This window comes from Enhydra lutris, unplaced genomic scaffold (assembly GCF_002288905.1).
Source record: "Enhydra lutris kenyoni isolate GAN:26980312 unplaced genomic scaffold, ASM228890v2 scaffoldscaffold59, whole genome shotgun sequence".
In the NCBI taxonomy this organism is placed as follows: Eukaryota; Metazoa; Chordata; class Mammalia; order Carnivora; family Mustelidae; genus Enhydra; species Enhydra lutris.
In genome coordinates, this window is record NW_019154143.1 from 9,750,877 (window position 1) to 9,772,502 (window position 21,626).

Here is a 21,626-nt window from a genome sequence, read left to right on the forward strand (position 1 = left end):
GCCACCAGGTGCTCCATCACCTTTACTATTTTTAATTAGAAAGTAACGTTAAAGATATTCAAGATCTCCAGAAAGTTTCCCTCTCGCAGAACTGCATCTCTGTGCCCATTAAATGACAGCTCGCTGTTTCCCCCTTCCCACAGGCCCTGGCAACCACCCTTCTAGTTCCTGTCTCTGAATCTGACTGTGTGTCTCCTCTAAGTGGAATCATACCAGGTTGGCCCTGTTGTAAAGGGCTTATTTCGCTTCACATAATGTCCTCAAGCCAAACTGCATTTCTTAACCAAGAATTTGTTTCTCTACCCCAGCAGGGTGACTATCAGGATGATTTTAGCAAGCTCTCATCAGCCGTGGCCAGTCCGTGCACGTTTACACACCCTAACACCCTGTCTGGGGGGCAGGGGCATCTGTCTGTTCTCCCCGTGGCTCTCTTATATTATATTTGGAGAAATGCTGGATTCCAGGCATGGCAGGAGGCTGAGCACACCAGCACAGTGTGGACCGTAGCTGGTGACCTTGCCTCTGCTCTGTCACTTCTCCTCACTGGGCATTGGTGGGGGAGGTCCTCAAATCTTTCACCTCCAGGATTTAAATCCAGGTGGGCCCCCTGGTGACCCAGCTCTGAGAAAGAGGCTAAGGAGTGTAGAGGGAGAGGAATGTGGGTAAGGAGCTTTAGCTTGTGGATCTGTGTAATGGGGATAAATGCCAATTGTGCAAGGCTGTTGTGGGGATGACAGGGGTAGTGTCCATGCAAGGTGAAGGTATCCAGAAGCTCCCAGTCTCCACATGGCAGGCTTCTCTGGGGCGCTGGTTACGCTGGGTGTTCAGTGTGTAAACTTTCCCAGGTTCCCACACTTGGGACTGTGCACTTCCCTCTATGTAAACTAAAGTAAAAGCTTATAAAAATTAGTGACCCTTTCCTCCTTCCAGAGAGGCTGGGGGTGCCTCAGGGTCTCAGGCAGCTTTTCCCAGGTGTGAGCGAAGGGTGGTAGGGGTGGGGGGCAGGAAAGGGATCTCCCACTGTTGGAGGATATGGGCCATCCCGGCGTGCCCGCCTTAGCACCCTTCTGTGATGTTTCCCTGCCCCCTGGTGGTGGGAGGGGACCTTAAACGAGACACACTCCGGAGCGGTACCCTCCCTCCCTGCAAGGTGCTTTGTGCCTGGTTTCTCACCTTCTCCCGGACTTCAGCCAGGTGGAGAAGTATTTGACCAGGGTCCAGAAGCTCGGGCCTGGGCTGGGGGTGGGCTGGGGGTGGGGGGTGGGGAACGCAGGTAGGAGCGGTAAAGGGCTGCAGGTGGTGTTGATGGAGCTGGGCTGCAGGTGGGGTTGGTTGAGGAGGGGCTGCAGGTGGGGGCTGGAGAAGCTGCTATTTAAGGGGTAGGTGGGGGCGGGGGCTGGCGGCAAGGCGGGCTTGTCTTTCCGGGTGTCTGGGCTTCAGCTTGCTGCGGGGCTGGTGGGGCCCACCCCAGACTGCGTGAACATGGGCGGCCTCTGGCCATGGGTGCTGGGTCTGCTCTCTTTGCCAGGTAAGAGTGCTGCCCTGCCCTTCTCTTCTGGAGTTTTGGTTCCAGCCACAAAGCTCCAGTAGAGGAGGGAAGGGTGTGGCTGGAGCCCGCAGGAATCCAGGGATCCGAAGGGGTCTGAATAGCTCCAGGGATGTTCCCAGAAGTCAGTTCCTAGGGGTGCCAGGGGAGGCTTCCTGAAGATGGGAGGGAGCAGGTGTGGCACTCCAGAGGTCCCTGTTTTGCTTGTGCCAGGCTGGCCCAGTCTGAGTCCATTTTTCCAGAGGGCTGGGCTGAGAAGGGAGGCAGGGGGCAGGGTTCAGGCTAGCCCATACCGCTGTCACTGTGGGCATCTGAGGTCTGTCTCCCCCTCTCTTCTGCTCCTACGCACGGATACTCAGAGCCAGGGGCTGCCTTTCAGAGCCCAGTGTTGGTCTCCTTAAGGGAGCTCCTTCCTCAAAGTTGTCTAGGGACTGAAGACTACTTTCTGGAGGCCTGCCTTTGGGAAGGGCCTGGCTCTGGCTGTCTGATATCCCCCTTCCCCCACATCCTATTGTCCTCTCTCGCCAGTGAGGGCACTTTGGGCATCATGGGTCCGCACCTGTCCGCAGGTTTGATCCTAGGAGCACCCTCTGCCTGCACTTCCCCAGAAGCCTGTGGAACCAGCTTCTCAGAGGGCCTCAACCCTGAGGAGACCCAGACGTCCTGGGACAAGGACATCCCTGCGATTAACCAAGGTGAGGGCACCGTGTCGTCTTGTGGGGTGGAGGGGCTCTGAGTCGATGTGGTGTGGTAAGGACTGTGCTGAACACGCAGCCAAGCAGAACAAGCTGGAAAGGTGCCCGTTCACTGGGCTCTAGAGGAGGAACCTTTCCTTGTTCTGTGGGCAGCTTTTTGAAAAGTCTGTTTCTGTATCTTCTCTACTGCACTGTTATTTTCTAAGAGAGAAAAGCCTGGGTTTTAAAAAAACGGTCTGAGAAAAGTATGGGTCTTTGGGGTACTCCATCTGGTGTTGAGTGAAGTCATTAGTGGGTGTCTGAGATGTCCGCCATCTGGGGCAGGATTGTCCGCAGGTGTGAGCTGGGGGGTGGGGTGGGCAAAGCCAAAGCCGCAGGAGGCCTCCTGCCTCCCTGTCTGGGGATCTCCGCTGAAGAAAGAACATGGATAATCTGGGATGAAGCTGATTGGCGGGGGACAGACTGGAGTCTGGAGGTTGGAGCTGAAGCGTTGGGGGAACTTTGTCTGGAGGGATGAAAATCTTCCGATGACCCTGTGGTCCGGCTCCTCTTTCTCTGTGAGGCGACCTGGAGCCCCAGCACGGCTGGGCAGGAGCAGGGCAGCGTGCCACCTTCTAGTGACTGTGACTGGTCTGGAGGCAGCTAGAACCAATCTGTTCCAAAGCTTCCCCGGCATTGACTTTCTTTTTTCAGCCACCACAGAGGACACTCTCAGCCAGGACTGCTGGAGGCCCAATGGCTACCTGAGATGCGCTTTACTGGGAAGCCCTCACAGCTGAAGGCCCTTGGCCAGGGATGCCTGGGAAGCTACTCCCTCTCCTGCCCAGGGCGGCCCACAGTGGTTCATAAGGGCCATGGGGACAAGCGTTTGGTGCCTTTTGTGGTCCTGAGCTCCTATGGGATGAGGCTGAGGCTGTATTCCAGCAGAGCCTGGGTCTTCCTTGGCACCCCCCCTCCCCATAAATTACTTGCAGGTACCTCGTTAGCTCAGGCTCTGTGTCTAGGGAACCCAGCCTAATGCACTCCGGGGCCAGAGCCTCTTCCAGGACTGACCTTTAGTAAGGGGAGAAGGGCTTTAGCTGGGGTGAAGGGCTGCCAGCTGTGACCGGAGAGAGAAGCAGAGACAGGCTGACATGGGGAGGGAGTGAGCCAGAGAGCCAGACTCACGGGCGCCCGACACCTTCCTTCTGTGTTGGTGCGAGCTGGAATTGGTCACTTATCACTGAGAGAGCCCTGGATATCCCACGGATGGGTAGGAATTAGATGGTGGATGAGGAAGGACAGGAGACCCAGGGCGTGCTCCCAGAGGGTGGCCTGAGCTGGAGAGGGGGAGGACATAGGGGACAGCTGAAGAAAAGACTGCTCCTGATTAGCAGAGAGACTCAAACATAGAGGGAGGGGTTGGAACTGGATTTGCATGGGTTGGGGGAGCTCTGGACTGTGTTTTAACAAGGGAGAGATGGGATGGGGCAAAGAAGCTTCATGCATGTTTGTAGACTGAAGACTCTTTCTCCAGTCAGAAAGGCCAGACTCTGGGGTTGCTGCTGGGCCTGTCCCTAGAGTCTGGTTTCGGGGGGGGGGGGGCATGAACTCACCCACATCCCTCCCTTCTTCCCAGGGCTCATCCCAGAGGAATCCCCTGAGAGCAGCTTCCTCCTGGAGGGGGATATCCTTCGGCCAGTGAGTGTGAGCATGTACACACACGGGTGTGAATTCCTTCCCAGAGAGCGTTAGAAGCCTTTGAGCCCAGTCTCTGATGTCATGCGGGCGTGATACATGAGGGAGTCATCTCTGTTGCTCATAGCGTGATAGATATCCCTTCTTGCTAAAGTCACAGGGAATGGTCTAGTAGGAATCAGCCAGACTGAATGGGAGGGAGGGTAACATCTATAGTGCTAACAGCAGTTAGCCTGGGAGGGCTTCCCGAAGGAGGGGGTTTGAGCCCTCAGTATCCAGCTTGGTATTCTATCCAGGGCAGGTGCTCAGAAAGTACTGGAATGAAGGAAGGGATGAGCACAGACTGGCAGAGGGGCTGGTGGGGCTGTAGGAGGTGGTGGTGGGGAACCCCGGAGGTGGTAGCCATGGTCTGGGATCCCCCTCTTGGGAGGGGTGGAGTTAGAAAGGGAGAAGGCTGGGAAGGAATTGGGGTGACTTGCAGGGGGAGATGAGAATGCATGGTGTCTAGGAGAACAGAGCCATCTTCTAAGTGACTGGGAGGGGAGAGGTATCCTCCTGAACAGGACAGTGACCTGGTGAGAGCAAGTTCGTTTTGTTGGCTGGAGGCTGCCTACTGTTAGCCCAAAGTGAGGCTGGGTTGCAGAACCAAAGCCTGGAGCTGGTGGGTGGGGCAAGGAGCCTGTCCCCAGTCACCCAGTGAGGACAGGGAGGAAGAGCAGAATCCAGTAAAAATCTGTGGTAGACCATGGGGCAGGACCGGCCAGGGTGCCATGAAGCCCACGCCTCACAGGGTTCTGGGTGGCAGAAGGATGGAAAAGGAGTTGCTAAGCCCATCAGCCTGAGAAGGACCTGCCTCCTCTTTCCCTGGAAGTTCAGGGATGCTTGGCTGACGGCGGGGTTTCAGGAAGGACGGGGCTGCTGCTGGAGCTCTGAGCCTTTCTGACCGTGGGCACCCTGGGGAGCTGGCACTCCCAGTCAGCCTCTTCAGGAACAAGTATTGGGTTTTGTCCTTATGCTTGATGGAATAAGATTCAGATCCCTTCTGTAGAACAAAGGCTCGCGTTGTGTATTGTTCATCTAGCAGGCCCCCGGATGTCCCACCCCTCTGTCCCCACCCTCCTATACCTGCGTCCTGCTTCTCGGGTCTTTTGGGTCCTTTGGTGCCTGAGACGCAGCACCTCTGGGGCCAAGAAGTTTGGCTGGCCCATGTCCCCAGGGCTCCCTGAACTGCCCTCTCTCTTCAGAGTCCCTTCCAGGTGTTCTCAGCGAGCAGCAACAAGTGGCCTAAGAACGGGGGTGTTGTGGAGGTCCCCTTCCTGCTCTCCAGCAAGTATGGTGAGTGAGTGTGTGCGTGCGGTCCTGGGAGCTGTGGGCCTCCCTGTTCTAGACTCTTACTCCCCTGTGTAGCCTGGGCTCCTCTGGGGTTCTTCTCTCTGCCTCTACTTGCTGCCATTACCAAAGAGCCCTTCCCCAAGAAGCCTTTATTCCTGAGCGCCTCCGGAGCTGGGAGGGCTGAGAGCCCAGAAGAGCTGATGGAACAGACAGTCCTCTGTACCCCCATCACAAGGCCACACGGCCCAGGGGACAGGGACCTACCCAAGGCTGCACAGCCAGGGCCTGTCTGGGACCCAGCTTCCCCCTCCCCCCTCCTCCCTCGACACTCAGGCTGCCCTTTCCTGACATTTCCATTTTGGAAATATGCTTGGAGGCTCCGTTCCCATCCTGCGCGTGGGCCTGCCAGGGGTCACAAGGGCTCCCGGGGGTCTCCCCTGGAGGCTCAGCCGCGGTGTTGCCTCTCCCAGATAAAGCCAGCCGTGAGGTCCTCCTGAGGGCATTTGCGGAGTTTGAGCGGTTCACGTGCATCCGGTTTGTTGCCTACCGGGGCCAGAGAGACTTCATTTCCATCATCCCCATGTCTGGGTACGTGCTCAGGGGCATGTGTGCACTCGTGCACAAGCGTGTGTGTGTGTGTGTGTGCACGCGCATGTGTGTGTGGGCACCGTGTGTGTGGGTTTCCTCTGCGTTCTTTGGCGTTCAGCAGAGATTCACCCAAGCCATCATCTAAAGCCTGTCTCTGGGCCAGTCTTCCCAGATCCAGAGCCATCCTGCCCACTGAGTGGTCTGCCGGGTGGGAGCTGGACCTACAGATAATTAGGGCAGACGGTGGAGAAGGATGAGAAGGGGATGCTTGACCCTCTTCACAAAACCTTCCTGTGAAGAGGCTTCATGGTCTGGGGAGGGGGTTCGGCTTCTGTGGGACCCACCTGGCCTCTGATCCAGGTTCTACCATGTAGGAGCCAGCCGCCTCAACTCCTGGCTCTCCTGCCTTCTCTGAAATGGGGACGACGGCAGTACCCACTTCTAGCTTGTTAGGGATCAAAGATCGTACGTGAAAGCATTGAGTTAGGGACCCCTGCATGGGGATGTTCACTCAGCGAGCTGCTTCTGTTATCGATGTTCCTTTCCATCCCTCCATCCTCCTTGTACCCCAGGCTGGGAATGGGAATTCAGTGTACCCATTTCACAGATGGCCAGGCAGTGAAGGGACTTGGGAACTTCAGGCCTGGGACTAGAATCTAGGATGGGGGCTACCTGTTGGTGCTCATCTCAGGATGTTGTGGGGGAGGGCAAGGGGGCCTGGGTCTGCTCTGGATCTCTGGGCTGGTGTCTACCCTGTGCGCTCTTCTGGCCCTGCAGGTGTTTCTCCAGCGTGGGACGCAGTGGAGGGATGCAGGTGGTGTCCCTAGCACCCACCTGTCTCCAGAAAGGCCCAGGCATTGTCCTGCATGAGCTCATGCATGTGCTGGGCTTCTGGCATGAGCACTCACGGGCTGATCGGGACCGCTATATTCGTATCAATTGGAACGAGATCCTCCCAGGTAAGCCAAGTCATGCATAGCACAGGCTGGACCGGGGATCTTGGAGTGAGAGGGCATGGGCCAGGGCCTGAGCTGCCTGTCACTTTAGAAGAGGTTATCCAGGGACCTGGGTGGCTCAGTTGGTTAGGCGACTGCCTTCAGCTCAGGTCATGATCCCAGAGTCCTGGGATCGGGTCCCGCATCGGGCTCCCTGCTCCATGGGGAGTCTGTTCCCTCTGACCTTCTCCCCTTTCTGACCTTCTCCTCCTTTCTCACTGTCTCTCTCTCAAATAAATAAAATCTTAAAAAAAAAAAAAAGTTATCCATCTTCCCCACCATCTGCCTGTCTGCCATGGGGAAGGAGGGGTTCCTACTTGGCTTTGAAACCTGGAGGTGGTCCAGATACTACTGCCCTGGGCTATAAGCCTTCCATCTGCCCACCCACAGCTCTGCCTGAGCTAGAGCATCACTATTTGCTTTGTCTCTCTCTCTCTCTCTTTTTTTAATCTCATGGTAATAGCCAGGCACCTGAGAATGGAGTTGGTGTATCCTCTGACCCTTGTTCAGTCCTTCCTGCACCAGACACTGCTGGGTGGGCTTGGGGCAGGGGCTGTGTTCCCTGGAAGTAGTGGGCTGTATGTGTCAAGTGTCTGATGCAGGAGGCCGAGGACAGCCCTGCAGGGGCTCAGTCCTTGTGAACTGGGCACCAATGGGCATGGGGGACAGAGGAAGCCCGGGGAGACCATGTCCCAAAAGGTGGCAGCGGCAGAGCCAGGGCTGGTCTGGGGAGTGGGCCACTGTGTTGCACACCAGTGAGCAGGTGCTGTGTGCTGGGTATCTCGGGGCGGGGGGGAGCAGGCTGAGTCAGGAGGTAAGAGTAGAGGCCATTGCTTCATGAGGGAGGAAAGTAGAGGAACTATGTGAACAGGAATTTGGTCTGGGGGAATGTGGGGGTAAGGGGAAGGGTTGGAAGGCTTCCTGTAGGCAGAGAGGTTCTGGTGGGAGTGCCTCCTCTGCTGTTGTGAGGTGAACTAGGTGAAATGGGCAGGGGAGGGTACTCAAGAGACCAACATGCATGGAACCCCCAAGAAAGGGTGCCATGTGGGAGGGACTTAAGTAGCACCTTACAATGAGACAAGGGATGGAGTTCGAGATCTGAGATTAGCCTAAGGAAGGGGATGATAACAGTGATTAAACCCTGCAGAGACTTTAATCCTTCCTAGTGCTCATGGGATACTTGGGAAAACTTACCATATGATAGAAAAACTTCAAATTTGAAAGAATTAATTCAAATGTTTTGATCATGATATAAAATAATAAAACTAAAAACTTCTTCTACTTACAAATTAAAGTCTAAAAAACAACAATAACTCTTTCTTTTAGCTTCAGGCTTAAAGAATTGCAGGAATTCTCAAAAAAAACAAAAACAAAAACAAACCCCAGCACAGTAGAGCTGATGGTTCTCAGCTAAATCAATGCTCAGGGAAAATATGTAGACTTAAATACTTCTATCAGTAAAAATAGAAAAAAATTAAGGATTTCAATCCAAGTTAAGAAAAAGTAAAGCAGGAGGGAATTAAGTTAAAGACCGAAACTAATGAATTAGAAAACCAAGAGCACTCAAACTCATGGTTTTCTTTCTTTTCTTTTTTTTTAAAGATTTTTAAACTTATTTTACAGAGAGAGATCACAAGTAGGCAGAGAGGCAGGCAGAAGAGGGAGAAGCAGGCTCCCTGCTGAGCAGAGAGCCCGATGTGGGGCTCAATCCCAGGACCCTGAGATCATGACCTGAGCCAAAGGCAGAGGCTTAACCCACTGAACCCACCCAGGCGCTCCTCGAGTGGTTTTCTTAAGCAATTTTCCCCACTTATTAAGAATGAAGAAAAATGAGAATACATTTATATTCTGTACAGAACAAACTGCTAAGATATATAAACTAATGACAGTAATGAACTGGGGTGGGGAGACAGGAACTCAGAAAGGGAATGGAGTGTGAGGCTTATTATAGATCTCAATATCTTTTGACTTTTGAACCAGATGAATATATTGCCTATTCAAAACTGTTTAATATCTTAAGGGTTTTTAAAGGGAAGGGTGAAGAACTCTCTAGAGGCAAGTATGGCAGTGACAGGGGAAAAGTGAGTGCTCTGGCCAGTGGGGAAGTGCTGGACTCAAACCTGGGGGGTGGGTGTGCCGGCCCAGGGCAGAAAGAACAAGGTGGCTTACTGCTGGGGAGTGGGAGTTCAAGTGCAGGTGATGGGCTGGTGGGTCTCCAGAGCTGGTTGAAGGGTAGGTACTCTTTCTCTTGGGGGGTGGGGGTGGGGGTGTGGGTGTGTGTGTGTGTGTGTGTGTGTGTGTGTGTGTGTTTTGAAGACACACAGTGTGAGACTCCGTGGAAAGTGTAGGTTCTACAAAGACCATTGCATCTGGGTGAGCTTGAGTGGGGCAGGAAGTGGAGGACACTCTTTAGGAAGTCATGAGGTCCCTGTGCTTCCACATCAGCTAGTGCCGGTCTGGACCCCTCCTGGGGAGGGGAGGACTAGGCAATGAAGGCACCAAGGGAGTAGGGACCAGGGACTGGTACTGGGTGGGGGGCACGTCTGGGTATGGTTTCAGATCCCTCAGCTCACATAGGTTACAAGTTCCTGGAAGGTCCCTAACACCTAACCCCTCCCTCCCCCACCTTCTTCCCCACCCCCCATCACCAAGTTTTGTGGTTGTTCTCCACCCTTGTCCCCCAGGCTTTGAAATCAACTTCATCAAGTCTCAGAGCAGCAACATGTTGGTGCCCTATGACTACTCATCAGTGCTGCACTATGGGAGGTGAGGACCCCCTTTCCTTTCCTTCTTTCCTTCACTGCCCTGCCAGCCCCCACTGTGCTCTGGACTCAGTTCCCCACCTGCTGGGTTTCAGGTTTGCCTTCAGCCGGCGGGGGCTGCCCACCATCACACCCCTCTGGGCTCCCAGTGTCCAAATTGGCCAGCGATGGAATCTGAGCACCTCGGACATCACACGGGTCCTCAGGCTTTATGACTGCAACCCGAGTGGCCAAGGCCCCCGTGGTGGAGGTGAGTGACAAGGGGCAGGGTGATCTGAGGAATCTGGAGCAGGTTCCTGTGTGGAGGGTAGCGTCCATGAGGGTGAAGTGGTAGGACTGAGGTTGCAGAGGTGAGCAAGGCGAAATTGTCAGGGGTTCCCTACAAGAGATGTAGAGAAGGCATTTGAAAATTCTTACTTATGATTAAAAACTCTTAGCGAATAGAAATAGAAGTTGCTTTTTTTTTTTTTTTTTTTTTAAGACTTTTTCATTTACCTGACAGAGGGACTGCAAAAGAAGGAACATAAGCAGGGGGAGTGTGAGAGGGAGAAGCAGGCTTCCCTCAGAGCAGGGAGCCAGATTCGGGGCTCGATCCCAGGACCCTGGGATCATGACCTGAGCCAAAGGCAGAGGCTTAATGACTGAGCCACCCCAGGTGTCCCTAGAGGTCACTTTCTCAACCTTAACATGGGTATCTATCAAAAATCCAGAGCAAAAATCATGTTTAATGTAAAAGTGCTAAAATCAGGACCAAAACAAGATTTTTCACTATTGTCCCGTCTGTTTGATGCTGTAGTGAAGGTCTTAGCCATTGCAGTACAGCAAGAGAAATAATGAAAAGTCTGAAGATTAGGAAGGAGGCAAAAACTGTCACTGCTCATAGATGACGATTATCTATATTGAAAGCAACAACACCTATTAACAAACTATTGGAAACAATAGGAATTTTCTTATTCTGTAAAGATTTATTTTGGGGAGGAGGGTCAGAGGGAGAAGAGGAGAGAGAGAGAGAATCTCAGGCAGGCTTCCCCTAAGTCTGGTGTGAGGCTTGACACCATCACCCTGAGATCATGACCTGAGCCAAAACCGAGAATGAGATGCTTAATTGAACCACCTAAGTGCCCCAGCAATAAGAATTTTAAAAGACAGTTGTATAGAAACTTCCATATGATTACATCAATAGTTGGAAAACATAATAAAAAAAAACCATTATAATAGCAATAAGGTCCCAAGGATTAATCTGACAGAAGTTCTGTAAAAAGTTCTATGGAAAATTAACCTTCATTAAAATCATGAAAGATTCTTAAATACCTAAGAGATATGTATCCTGTGCATTAATAAGAAGACAATGTAAAAATGTCAATTCTGATCTTTAGAGTCTGTCAGTTCCTACTGAAAATCCCAAGAAGCTTTTTGGCAATCTTGACCAGGTGATTCTAAAACTTACATGAAAACACAAGAGGCAGGATGCCTAGGGGGCTCACTCGGTTAAGCATCTGCCTTCGGCTCCGATCATGATCCCAGAGTCTTGGGACTGAGTCCCATGTTGGGCTCCTTGTTCTGCAGGGAGCCTGCTTCTTCCTCTGCCTGCCACTCCTCCTGCTTGGGCCATCTCTCTCTGACTAGTAAATAAAATCTTAAAAAAATTAGAACACAAAAGGCAAATAATAGCAAAGATACTCTTGAAGAAAAATGAAGTGGAGGGACTTGCTCTACCAGATATCAAGATATATAGTTTAAAAAATATTTGTACAAATGTATCCATATAAAATACATATAGGAAATGTATGTACATAAAATGTGTCTAGGATAGAACATTGCCCATTGAAACAGAACGGAGAGTCCATAAATGACTTCTACTCAGAAGTGGAGCCTTGATGAAGGGGCGCTGCCGAGCATTAGGGAAAGAATAGACTAGTCACTGAGTGGCTCTCAGAGGACTAGTTATACATTAAAAAAATTCCCAACTCATGCACAAATTCCTCTCATATATATAAGACTTTCATATAAATAGAATAAACTTTAGGGGAAAAAATAGTAAAAACCTTCATGACCTTGGGATAGGTAAGGATTTCTTTAAGACACAAAGGAACCCATAAAACTGGAAAGATTCATGAATCCAACTACACTAAGATCTCCTATGTAGTTATTCTAGTAAAACTGCTAATCAAAAGACAAAGAATGTTACAAGTCAGAAGAGGACTTTTGTAACACATAATTGTATCCCAAATACATAATATATTATATGGTTAATATAACATACATGATAAGAAAAAGCTGGAAGTACAAAGGAGAAAGACAGGAAGAGACCGAACAAGCACCTCACAAAGGAAACCAAATGAGAAGTAAACACGAGCCCTTCAGCCTCCCTCACTCACGTGTATGTGAGCGTCCCTAATCCCAGCTCTAGGAAACTGCCCATCTACGTTCTGTCTCTCTAGGTTTGCCTATTCTGGAAACTTCATGTAAATGGAATCCTGCAGTAGAGGATCTTTTTTGACTGGCTTCTTTTACTTAGCATAATGTTCTCAGGGCTCATCCATATGGTATCATGTAGGAGTCCTTCATTCTTTTATTGTCAAATGACACTCCATTGTATGGACATGACATTTTGTTCGTTCATCAGTTGAAAAAGATATTTGGGTTATTTCTACTTTTGAGCTATTATGATTAATGCTACTACAGATGTTTGTATCAGATTTTATGTGAACAGGTGTCTTCCTTTGGATATACACTTAGGGATAGATTACTGGGTCCTGTGGTAACTCCAGATTTAAGTGCTATGTTTCCAAGTTGGCTATACCATTTTTCACCCCCATGAGCAGTGTGTGATGGTTCAAATTTTCCCAGGTCCTTGCCAACACGTGCTATTTTCTATTCTTCAGACTACATCCATCCTAAGTGGGTATGAAGTGGCATCTCATTGTTTTGATTTGCGTTTCCCTAATGATCTCTTCATATGCTTCTTGGTCATCTATATATGCTCTTCGAGAGCATATGTGTTTAAATCCTTTTACCCCCTTTTCACTGGGGTTGTCTTTCTATTGCTGAGTTGTAAGCAGCAATTTGTATTCTAGATACATGTCCCTTACCAGACTTGTCATTTGGAAATATTTTCTCGCATTCTACAGGTTGATGGTGTCCTTTGAATACAAACATTTTTAATCTTGATGGGGGTCTAACTTCTCTATCCTTTAACTGTGCTTTTGGTGTCCTATCTAAGTAGGCTTTGCCTAACCCAAGGTCCTGAAGATTTAATCCTAAGTCTTTTGCATGTGAGTATCCAGTTCTAGTACCGTTTCTTATGCTATTCTTTCCCATACATCACATCACATCACATACTACATACCTTTTATTTTTTTAATTAAAAAAATTTTTTTTTGGTTAAAAAATAGATGATGTGGGGCACCTGAGTGACTCAGAGGGTTAAAGCCTCTGCCTTCAGCTCAGGTCATGATCCCAGGGTTCTGGGATCAAGACCCGCATCAGGATCTCTGCCCAGCAGGGAGCCTGCTTCCTCCTATCTCTCTCTCTCTCTCTCTCTGCCTGCCTCTATGCCTGCTTGTGATCTCTCTCTGTCAAATAAATAAAATCTTTAAAAAAATAGATGATGTGGCAAGAGCTTGGTGGGTATTCTAGAGTTTGGACTACTATGAGGAAAGCAGGTTTATCATGATGGTAGATATTCGAGCATGTTTGGATGCTGAAATGATGATCCAATGGAGAAGGGAAAAAAACTGCACAGGGCAGAGGGAATAATATCTAGAACATTTGGGTAGGAGCTGCCCTTGCTGGTTGGGTCTCCGAGAACATGTCCGAGATTCCTTGGACCTAATGAGAAGGGAGACCGGAGCGGACCTAACCTTGCATGTAGATCTTAATATGCTGATGTATGGGCTTCTGAGGGTTTTAGTCACAAAGCATGACATGAGGTCACTGGCCTAGAGGTTGGGGAGATGGTGATGGATGTGAAGGGAAAGGCGTGATGCTGCGGTCTAGTTGGCAGGAGAAGAACCCAGCTAGAGCTACCCCATAGTGTGGCCGGCGGTGCCGGGGCAGCTGGCGGCCAGGGGGAGGCACAGTGTTGGTTGGCAACTTGGTTCTCCAGGACTGGGATTTTATGGGCAAGGTGCTTGAGGAGTCCTTGCAGTGAAGGCTGTGGAGCCCAAGGCGGGTGTGGAGAATGGTCTGGAAGCGAGGAGGTGGCAGAGCAGGAGTCGAGCAGGAGTTGTGATACTTAAACAAGAGAGCTTAGAAGTACAGGAGTGGGTGGCCGGGAACGGAGATGGCTGCTGTGGTGGTCTCTGGCACTGCCCAGGTGTGGGGGAGTGAGCTGGGACCAGGAGGGGTAAGACTTGGTGTTTGAAGCAGATCAGCCCTGATACAGTCAGTGTCTGTTGATGGAAGGTTGGGCTCCTTGTGAAGCCTTCTATGCATGGGCAGGTGCGACAGGGGCGAGAGGCAGCACCAAGGTGGGGTGGAGGGGTCTGGCCAGCTAGAACTTGGGCTTAAGTTGAAGAATTGTCTAAAACTCTGGGACCATGGTCCAGGAGTGGCCATGAAGAGCAAGGCAGCCCCGTCCTGCTGAGTGCATGTGCCCAACCGTGATGGAGGTAGTTACAAGTGCAGGAGGAATTTTGCAGAAGACCTCAACGTTGGGGGGAGAGGCAGGGGGTCGCTCAGTACAGAAGGCCCAGGAGGTGGGACAGTGCCCTCGGTGCCGTCAGCCCTTGGCTCTCCAGTGCATTGACTGTCAGCAGCCTAGGGTACAGGCGGGAGATCATAGAGGACCCTGGTGGCCTGACTTGCTCGTGGAGACTGAGACCAAGAGGGGAGGGAACAGGATGGTTCTGTGGTCCTTGTCTATCAGTGGGAGTTGAGAACATGGGTCTTGAAGGTGTTGAGCGGGGTGTGGTAGGCTGTCTCCAGTAAGCTGTGAACAAGGAGGCTGGCTGATGGCTCCGGGGCTCTACAGTGGGGTGGTACCTTTTCCTTCTGCGATTCTGGGACATAACCTCCTGTCTTTCCTGCTGCAGGGTTCCAGCCCCACAGCAATGGTAGGAGCCCTACTCCTGCCCCTAGACCATCCCTGCAGCGGCTTCTGAAGGCATTGTTGGCAGAATCTGGGAACCCTGACGCCAGTGGCCCCAAGGCAGGAGGCCGACATGTTGCTGCAGGGCCCCTAGAGAGCTCACATAGCTGGGAGCTCCCTGCACAGAGGAAGGTCGCTATGGGGGCCTCTGCAAGGCTGCCTCAGACCCCGGCTTCCTCCCTGAACTCCAGGCCTGGAGCAGGTGTTCCTGGTGTTCTAAAGAGGTCCCAACTGGCCCAAGCCCCCTCTGTACCCCCAACTACATCTCCAGAAGCAGAAGGCCAGGTAGTGCCTATCCAGGATGCTTTGGGGAACCCAGATCTGCCAGAAGCAGGTGTACCTGAAAGTCCTTTCAGGGGGATGCCCAGAGGTCAAGCCTGTGGCTTCTGTCCCCAAGGGGGAAGGGCAACTTCTGTCTAGAAGAGCAGGGTTGTGTAACCCCTGGCCTTTCCGGGCAGTGCCTGGTCTTCCAGCCCCAATCTAGCTACCCTGTCTGAGGCCTAGGACTCTCCCTCTGCCCCTTCCTTCCCCATGTGTTCTCCTGAGGGCTCCTGGGGACAAAGGGGACTTCTAGGTCTATTGGGGGAAGACAGGCCTGTCAAGAGATGCCTGGCTCTGCCTTGCTCTCAGCTTCTGCCCTAGCCCTGGAGGCTGCTGGGAAGGGGAGAGGATATTCTCCAGGGCTCCAGAACCCTGGGAGTCCTCCTGTAGGTGAGTTTCAGCTCCCCCAGCATGCTCAGGTTCTGCCCCTCTCTTTCAGTCCAGGACTCGGGGAGCCTGTGGCTGGGACCCTGGGACTGGCCTCACATCCTTGGTGTTTGAGTGCTCGGAATCTGTAGCCTCCAGCTCCACCCCCCAGGGGATTTCAGCTTGTTCCCCTGCAGTGCAGGGAGGCTCCAGTGACTGGAATGTTATCCCAGGGGGTAAGGAGGTAGGGGTGGAGTCCTCCAGCACTGCACAGTCGGGGAGCTCAGCGAGAATGGGAGGCCCTGGACCTAGGACTCAAACCTCCTCTCCACCCTGCTTTGCCGTTCCCAGGAGCCTACTCCCTCCACCAGCCAGGGACTTGGTCACAGAGTCAAGTTGGGAAGTCTCTGGAGGCTGGGAAGGGACTGGGGTAGGGTGTGTGTGTGTGGTGTCAACCTGTTTTCCTTCTTCAGCAAAGTCCTGTCCTTACCTCCTGTTGCTGGGTGAAAGCTATTCCAGGAGTGAAGAAAGTCTGGGGTGCTTACAGGCCAGGAGCCCCTTAATCCTGGAGAGGCACTATTCTGGTTCCCTGTTGGAAGCCTGTGAAAGCCTTGCTTGGAGTGGGGGTGGGGGGAGTAGGAGCCCGTGTCCCGGCCCTGTGGGGCCAAGCGCCTCAGACATTCTGCGGGAAGGCAGAAATAAAAATTGGGTATTTGCTCCAGGAACTGGGTGCTGAGCTGTGCATGAGTACGTTTAACCCTGCTGACTGATCTGGGAGGGGACTTCAGGGCCTTATACCCACTTCCCGGATTGGGGTGGGAAGAGGGATTCACGGCAGCAGAGGGGCAGGGCTGAGGGAGCAGGGCTGCTTGTGGTGTTTCAGTGCTGGGGAAGAGCTTGGCCTTTGCCCACCTCCTGGGCCAGTCTGGGGACGTGAGGCTATGCTCCGGGGTGGCTGGAGCCTCTGCCCTCAGTCCATCTTGGGTTTCTGTCTTGAGTCTGAAATTTCCTCAGACTGAGCAGAGGCCTGGTCTCAGGTATTAGCCTCAGGGAAAGATCATGGGTTGGGGAACACGTGATCCCTCTGCTTGTCCCTGGGCAGGAGAGGAGAGGGGCTGAGTGAGCCTAGAGTGAGCGAGGAGTGGCTCCAGCCCTGTTCCCACCAGGGTGACCATTCCCCTGGGCCTGTTCCCACCAGGGTGACCATTCCCCTGGGAGATTCCCAAGCGAAGATCGGGAGCCTACACAGTGCCCCTCTTTATCAGAGAAAGACCCATCTATGGGTTTCTTTCGGTGGTAGAGCCAGGCCTCTGGCTCTGGGCTGGGCTTTCTTGGTGGCCACGCTAGGTCAGAGGCCATGAGGAGCTTTGTGCCCTGGAGGCCCTCCCAGTTCTCAGACGCTGCCTGCCATTAGCCTCCATTAGGACATGGCTTTTGGATTCTCCAGAATTTGGGTTCTCTAGACCATAGGGTTGGCTGAGCTTGGTGGCTCAAGGGGAAGAGTGCTTTCCCCCCTCTTCTTTGGGGGTGAGCAGGGTCATCACCAGGGCTGTCCTTACCCTTCAACCCTGAAGCCACCTGTCACTACAGACCCCATTCCCCAGGCCTGTTCCACAAGCCCCACCCTGCCCCCGTGGTCCAGCCTTGGTTCAGCCCCTGAAGCCCTGGTGTGGAGATTATGCCATGGATGGGATGAGGGCTGTTAACCAGAACCCGGTAGCTAGCCACCCATCCCGGGCTCCGTGGCCTATTCCCTAATCCCCAGCCACATAACTACATGTCCTCACTCCTCAATTTATTCACTTACTTGATAGACTCTGTTGAATTAGGTGCCAGGCTAGCTCGGCTATGGGCACTGGAAGTAACATGGTGAGCATGGCAGGGTTTCCATTCTTGTGGAGTTTATTTGGGGGTGGACAAAGGATGGACAGTAAATAGATAAAATAAGTCATCAGGGATTTATAAATGATGGAGGAGGGTGTTCCTTTAGGATGTTGGCATTTCAACTGGAACCTGAATGATAGAGACTACTCTGAACAATCCAAGGAAATAGTGCAAAGGCCCTGAGGCAGGAGGGAGTTAAGGTCGGAGTGGAGGGATGATGTATGGTGGGGCAGGGGAGGCTGGCAGGGCAGGGATAGAGAGGGATGATTTTATTCCAAGAGCAACAGGGAGCAGCTGCTGGAGGATTCTAAGGAGGGGAGTGATAAGATAGAAGCTTTTAAAAGCCTTCCTGGATGCTCCGTGGAGAGTAGATTAGAAGCAGGGAGAACAGCGGGGAAGCATTATAGTTGTGCAAGCCAGAGCGATGGGGCTGTGGAAGGGGGCGGAGTGGGGGATTCTGGAACATGCCTTGACAGTTAAGGCAATCACACTTGCTTACGGGATGCAGGGGGTGAGGGTACCACATATAGTATGGTGTGCAGACCTCAGGGGAGGTGAGGGAGGGTGTGGGCTGAATGAGCCTGGAGTTCAGGGCAGGAGATGGACTTCAGGGCATCCTCAGCATCTAGGTGGGAGCTATGGGGCTGGATGAAATTACTAAGAGTTTGGGTCCAGAAGACAAGGGACCCCAGGACTGAACAGGGGTGCTGTGACCTGAGGGCAGCACTATTAGTGTTTTGTGCCTCATAATTGTTTATTGCAGGGGCTGTCCTTTACTTTGTAAGACGTTCAGCAGCATCTTTGGCCTCTACCCACTAGACTCTAGCAGCAACCCCTTTCCTCCTGTTGTGACCATCAAAACTGTCTCCAGGTGCCAGATTGCCCAATGTTACTGGAGGAGAAGGGGGGGAAAAATCCCGCTCAGTGAGAATCCGTGATTGGGAGTTTGGGGGAGAAAAGGAGACCAAGAAGGAAGGCGTGGCCTCGAGCCTGCCGTGTTCTCAGGGAAGGGAGCATTCTGTGGTCTAAAATCTTGCTGAAAAATTAGGAGGACACACTTGGCGTGGAGTCAGGAGTCACGAATGACCCACCAGGAATAGATTCAGTGGAAGGCAGGGTGTGAGGGGGTAGAGATTGTACAGAGAATGGTTTAAGATGGTGGCAGGTGGCATAGAGGGCTTCTCAGGGAGGGGGCGTGATGCTGGAGGGGGTGACTGCCGGAGCAGAGTCCTGGAGGACAGGAGAGGGTTTGAGATCCTTGCAGAGGTCTTGCCTTCCCAGCAGAGCTGGAGCTTGGGTGAGTGAGTTTGGGGAACTTCCTGCCTATGGGCCTTTATCTTCTAGGTCGGAGGCAAAGTCACGTCCTGGAGTGGGGGAGGGTGTGCAGGCGAGAAGGATGAGCGGGCTACTGATACTGGGGGGGGGGGTGGTGGAAGGTGAGTACCCTAGGGAAGTCTGAGATGTGTGGTCACGCCCTTAAAGCGAGGCCAGTCGATGCTGGGAGTGTTGCGCTCCAGAAGGAGCAGCTGCTCCAGCAAAGCCAGATGGCTGATTGAGGTCCGCCCAGGGTTGGGGTTTTGTCAGGTGAGGTGCACTGGAGGAGAGGGTTCCGGACCTGCATCATGGAGGGCATGAATCAAGGGACTGGGAAGGTGGGGAGATTGGGGCCTATGGGGTGGTGTGAGGAGAGGGCCCTAGGGATTTGAAAGGTGGGGGCTTCTGGGGAGAGCCGGGGTGTGAAGCCCAGTTGGGCCCCAGTCCTATGGAGCCCTGGCATGGGAGAATCCGGGGCCAGTCTTGGCACTCAGGCCTGGATAAGAGGCTCCAGGGCTTTCAGCTAAGGTGTCCCCGTGTCCCTAACTGTTCCCATGTCTTTGGAAAAGATGGTACTAGGTAACCTCCCCCCACCCCTTTCCAAGGGCATCCTCTGGGGATACCTTCATTTGGGCACTAGTGGAGAGAGGCTCATATATGTCCCCAATGGGGCCAGGCTGTCACTCCCCCTTCTCATTCAGGGACCTTGGCCAGTGCTGGGGACAGAGAAGGGATGTGTGCTGTCGTCCACCAGCCTCTCAGTACTTCTCTGGCTGTGACAGTGGTACTGTGTACACGGTGTCAAAGAACTTGGAAAGCAGGGTACCTCTTTCTCCCTGGAAGGGCGGTGGGTGAGAGGTGAGTGGACCTTGGAGAGTGGGAGGGCCACCAAGCACAGAAGTAGCAACCAGCTCCTGGGAAGGGCCGGAGATGTGGGAGCTCAGGGCACGTTCAGGGACCACTAGGTAAGCTGGCGCAGCCAGGATGGCAGGCCAGTGCCCTGCTGGGGCTGCTCTGAGGCAGCTCCTACCACTGGTGGAATGGAACCCTGGTGGAATGGAATAAAAATGGAAGGTCAGCTCTAGTTTGGGAATAGCTGAAGCTATGGCCTGAGGCTCAGTTTCATGCAGGGCTGGGGCCAGGAGGCAGCCCCAGAAGGTGTGTATGGGAGAGAGAGCTGCAGAGAAGGGTGGGAATCAACTTATGTAATGGCTTCCACTGCCCCCAAGAGCCCACTGCACATCTGGGAGGTGGGGCTGGGAGGTGGCAGCATGTGACACAGACCCTGGGGCTGTGGCTGAGCCTCACAGATGCCTGTAGACTGTCCCTGGCTGTCCCTACTGGGGCTTGGGCCCGGTAGGGCTTGACACTTGGTGGATCCAGAGCTGGCTGCCTGTTTGGGGAAGGCCCAAGTGGAGGGAAGGGGCAGGGGACAGAGTCTGAGCAGCTCTGACCACAGCTCCTTCGGGATCCTGGTGCCTTTCGAGGAAAACTTGGGCCAGGAAACAAAGGGCTGATGCTGACTGCAGTGTCTGGGGAGATACCCTCTGGCCCCCCAGTGTAAGTGTGGTTGGAGATGGTGAGAAAGTGGTCCCTCAGTCCAGCCTCGGGGAGGGGGCTGCTGAGGCCCCTCCATCTCTGGCCACCCCAGGCTCAGCCCAGCTAGCAGGTGGGGGTGCAGCGTAAAACCTGTCTCTGGAGGCGCTGTCCTCTCCCACCATCAGGCTGAGGGCGCTCAGACTTCACAAAGGCACTGAGTAAGGTGGCGGGAGGTGGGGACAGCCCTGGCTCAAGGAACCCTTCCACCCCTGCTGTGTGAGGCTGGGGAAGGGTGAGACATTGTGGGCACTGTGAGGTCATTCCTTGGTCTCATGAAGACGGAGCAGGGAGGCAGGAAGGTCCAGCACGCACGCCATCTCAAGTCCGGGTCCGTTCAAGGAGCCCTACTTTTCGGGGTGTCTTGATGCTTATTTATACAGAGGATGTCCTGCAGAGACATGAGCTATAAATACAAGGCCTGGGGCATGACATCAGGGGCTCTAGGCTGGTGCTGGTGGCAGTGGCCACAGGGAGAGTAAGTAGGGCTTAGGGTGCCAGAGGGAGAGCCTAGGTTCTTGGAGTCTGGCATGGGGACGGGATGGGGTGGGGTGATTCATCTGAAGTTTCTTACCCAGCTCCTTCTACAGCCATTCCAAGAGGGGTGTGACTATGTGGGGAGAGTCCGCAGGAATGCGGGGTGTGTGTGTGTGACAACATAGTCAAAGCGATGCTCCTCCCTGCCTAGCTGCCCCTGAGACCTACTTTTTCTCTGAGCTGTGTTAAAAAGCTGAGATTGGAATCAAAGCCAGTTTTCGTCTTATCCCTTTGCCCTTAGTGGAGGAAACCGAGGCAGCGGTGGGGTTGGGGTGGGGGCAGACAGCTGAAGTCCTAAATCTTTGAGCACACCCCTGCCCCACCAGCCTTGGGAACCTCCGTGCCCGCAGAGTACGGCGAGGACTACCGACACGCGGGAGGCAGCAGGGGGCGCTCGCAACCCGGCCACGCGCTCTGCAGGCCCGACGGAGTCCGGTCAAGAAAGCGCTTGGGGAAGGGGCTCGGGACAGTCTCCCCGTTCCCTCCTACTCCTTCCACTCGGCTTCCTTCTCGAGCGCCGGGTAGGTGGTGTGGTTCAGTGCGCTGCGGTGCCCCAACACACCCACCTAGCCTCTCCTTGGGGCTCCTGCGCGGCGGGAGGAGCGATCAGCCGGAGCCCACGGTCCTCGATCTCGGTGCTCCGACCGGGTCTGCAGGCGAGAGGTCCCGCCTCGGTCCCAGCTCCCCGCCGTGAGAACCAGCCCTTCCACTTTTGCAAGGATCCTTCCCGGAGTCCCGAAGACCCCAGATGACGGTCTCTCGGACCTCCCGTGGCTCAGAGGCCGGGAAGAAAACGGGTAGGAGAGCCAGGGCGGAGGCCCGCGGTGCGGGGAGGCTGCGGCCGGCGAGTCCTCCCTCCAGGCGCACCTTCCACCCATCCTGGGTCCACCCGCCCGCCCCGCCTCCCTTCCCTTCCCTCCC

General features: G+C 53.5%; 1 protein-coding gene across 1 annotated transcript in view; it reads left to right on the forward strand.

Moving 5' to 3' along the window:
* Positions 1–1,482: 1,482 nt before the first annotated feature.
* The window catches only part of LOC111158388 (astacin like metalloendopeptidase), a 20,636-nt gene continuing 492 nt past the window's right edge, over positions 1,483–21,626 (forward strand). Inside the window, exons 1-9 of the mRNA XM_022520391.1 lie at positions 1,483–1,528; positions 2,116–2,241; positions 3,860–3,921; positions 5,163–5,253; positions 5,721–5,838; positions 6,616–6,797; positions 9,518–9,599; positions 9,691–9,845; positions 14,632–14,972. Of these exons, the coding sequence (XP_022376099.1) occupies positions 1,483–1,528; positions 2,116–2,241; positions 3,860–3,921; positions 5,163–5,253; positions 5,721–5,838; positions 6,616–6,797; positions 9,518–9,599; positions 9,691–9,845; positions 14,632–14,972 (1,203 nt within the window). The remainder of the gene's footprint in view (positions 1,529–2,115; positions 2,242–3,859; positions 3,922–5,162; positions 5,254–5,720; positions 5,839–6,615; positions 6,798–9,517; positions 9,600–9,690; positions 9,846–14,631; positions 14,973–21,626) is intronic.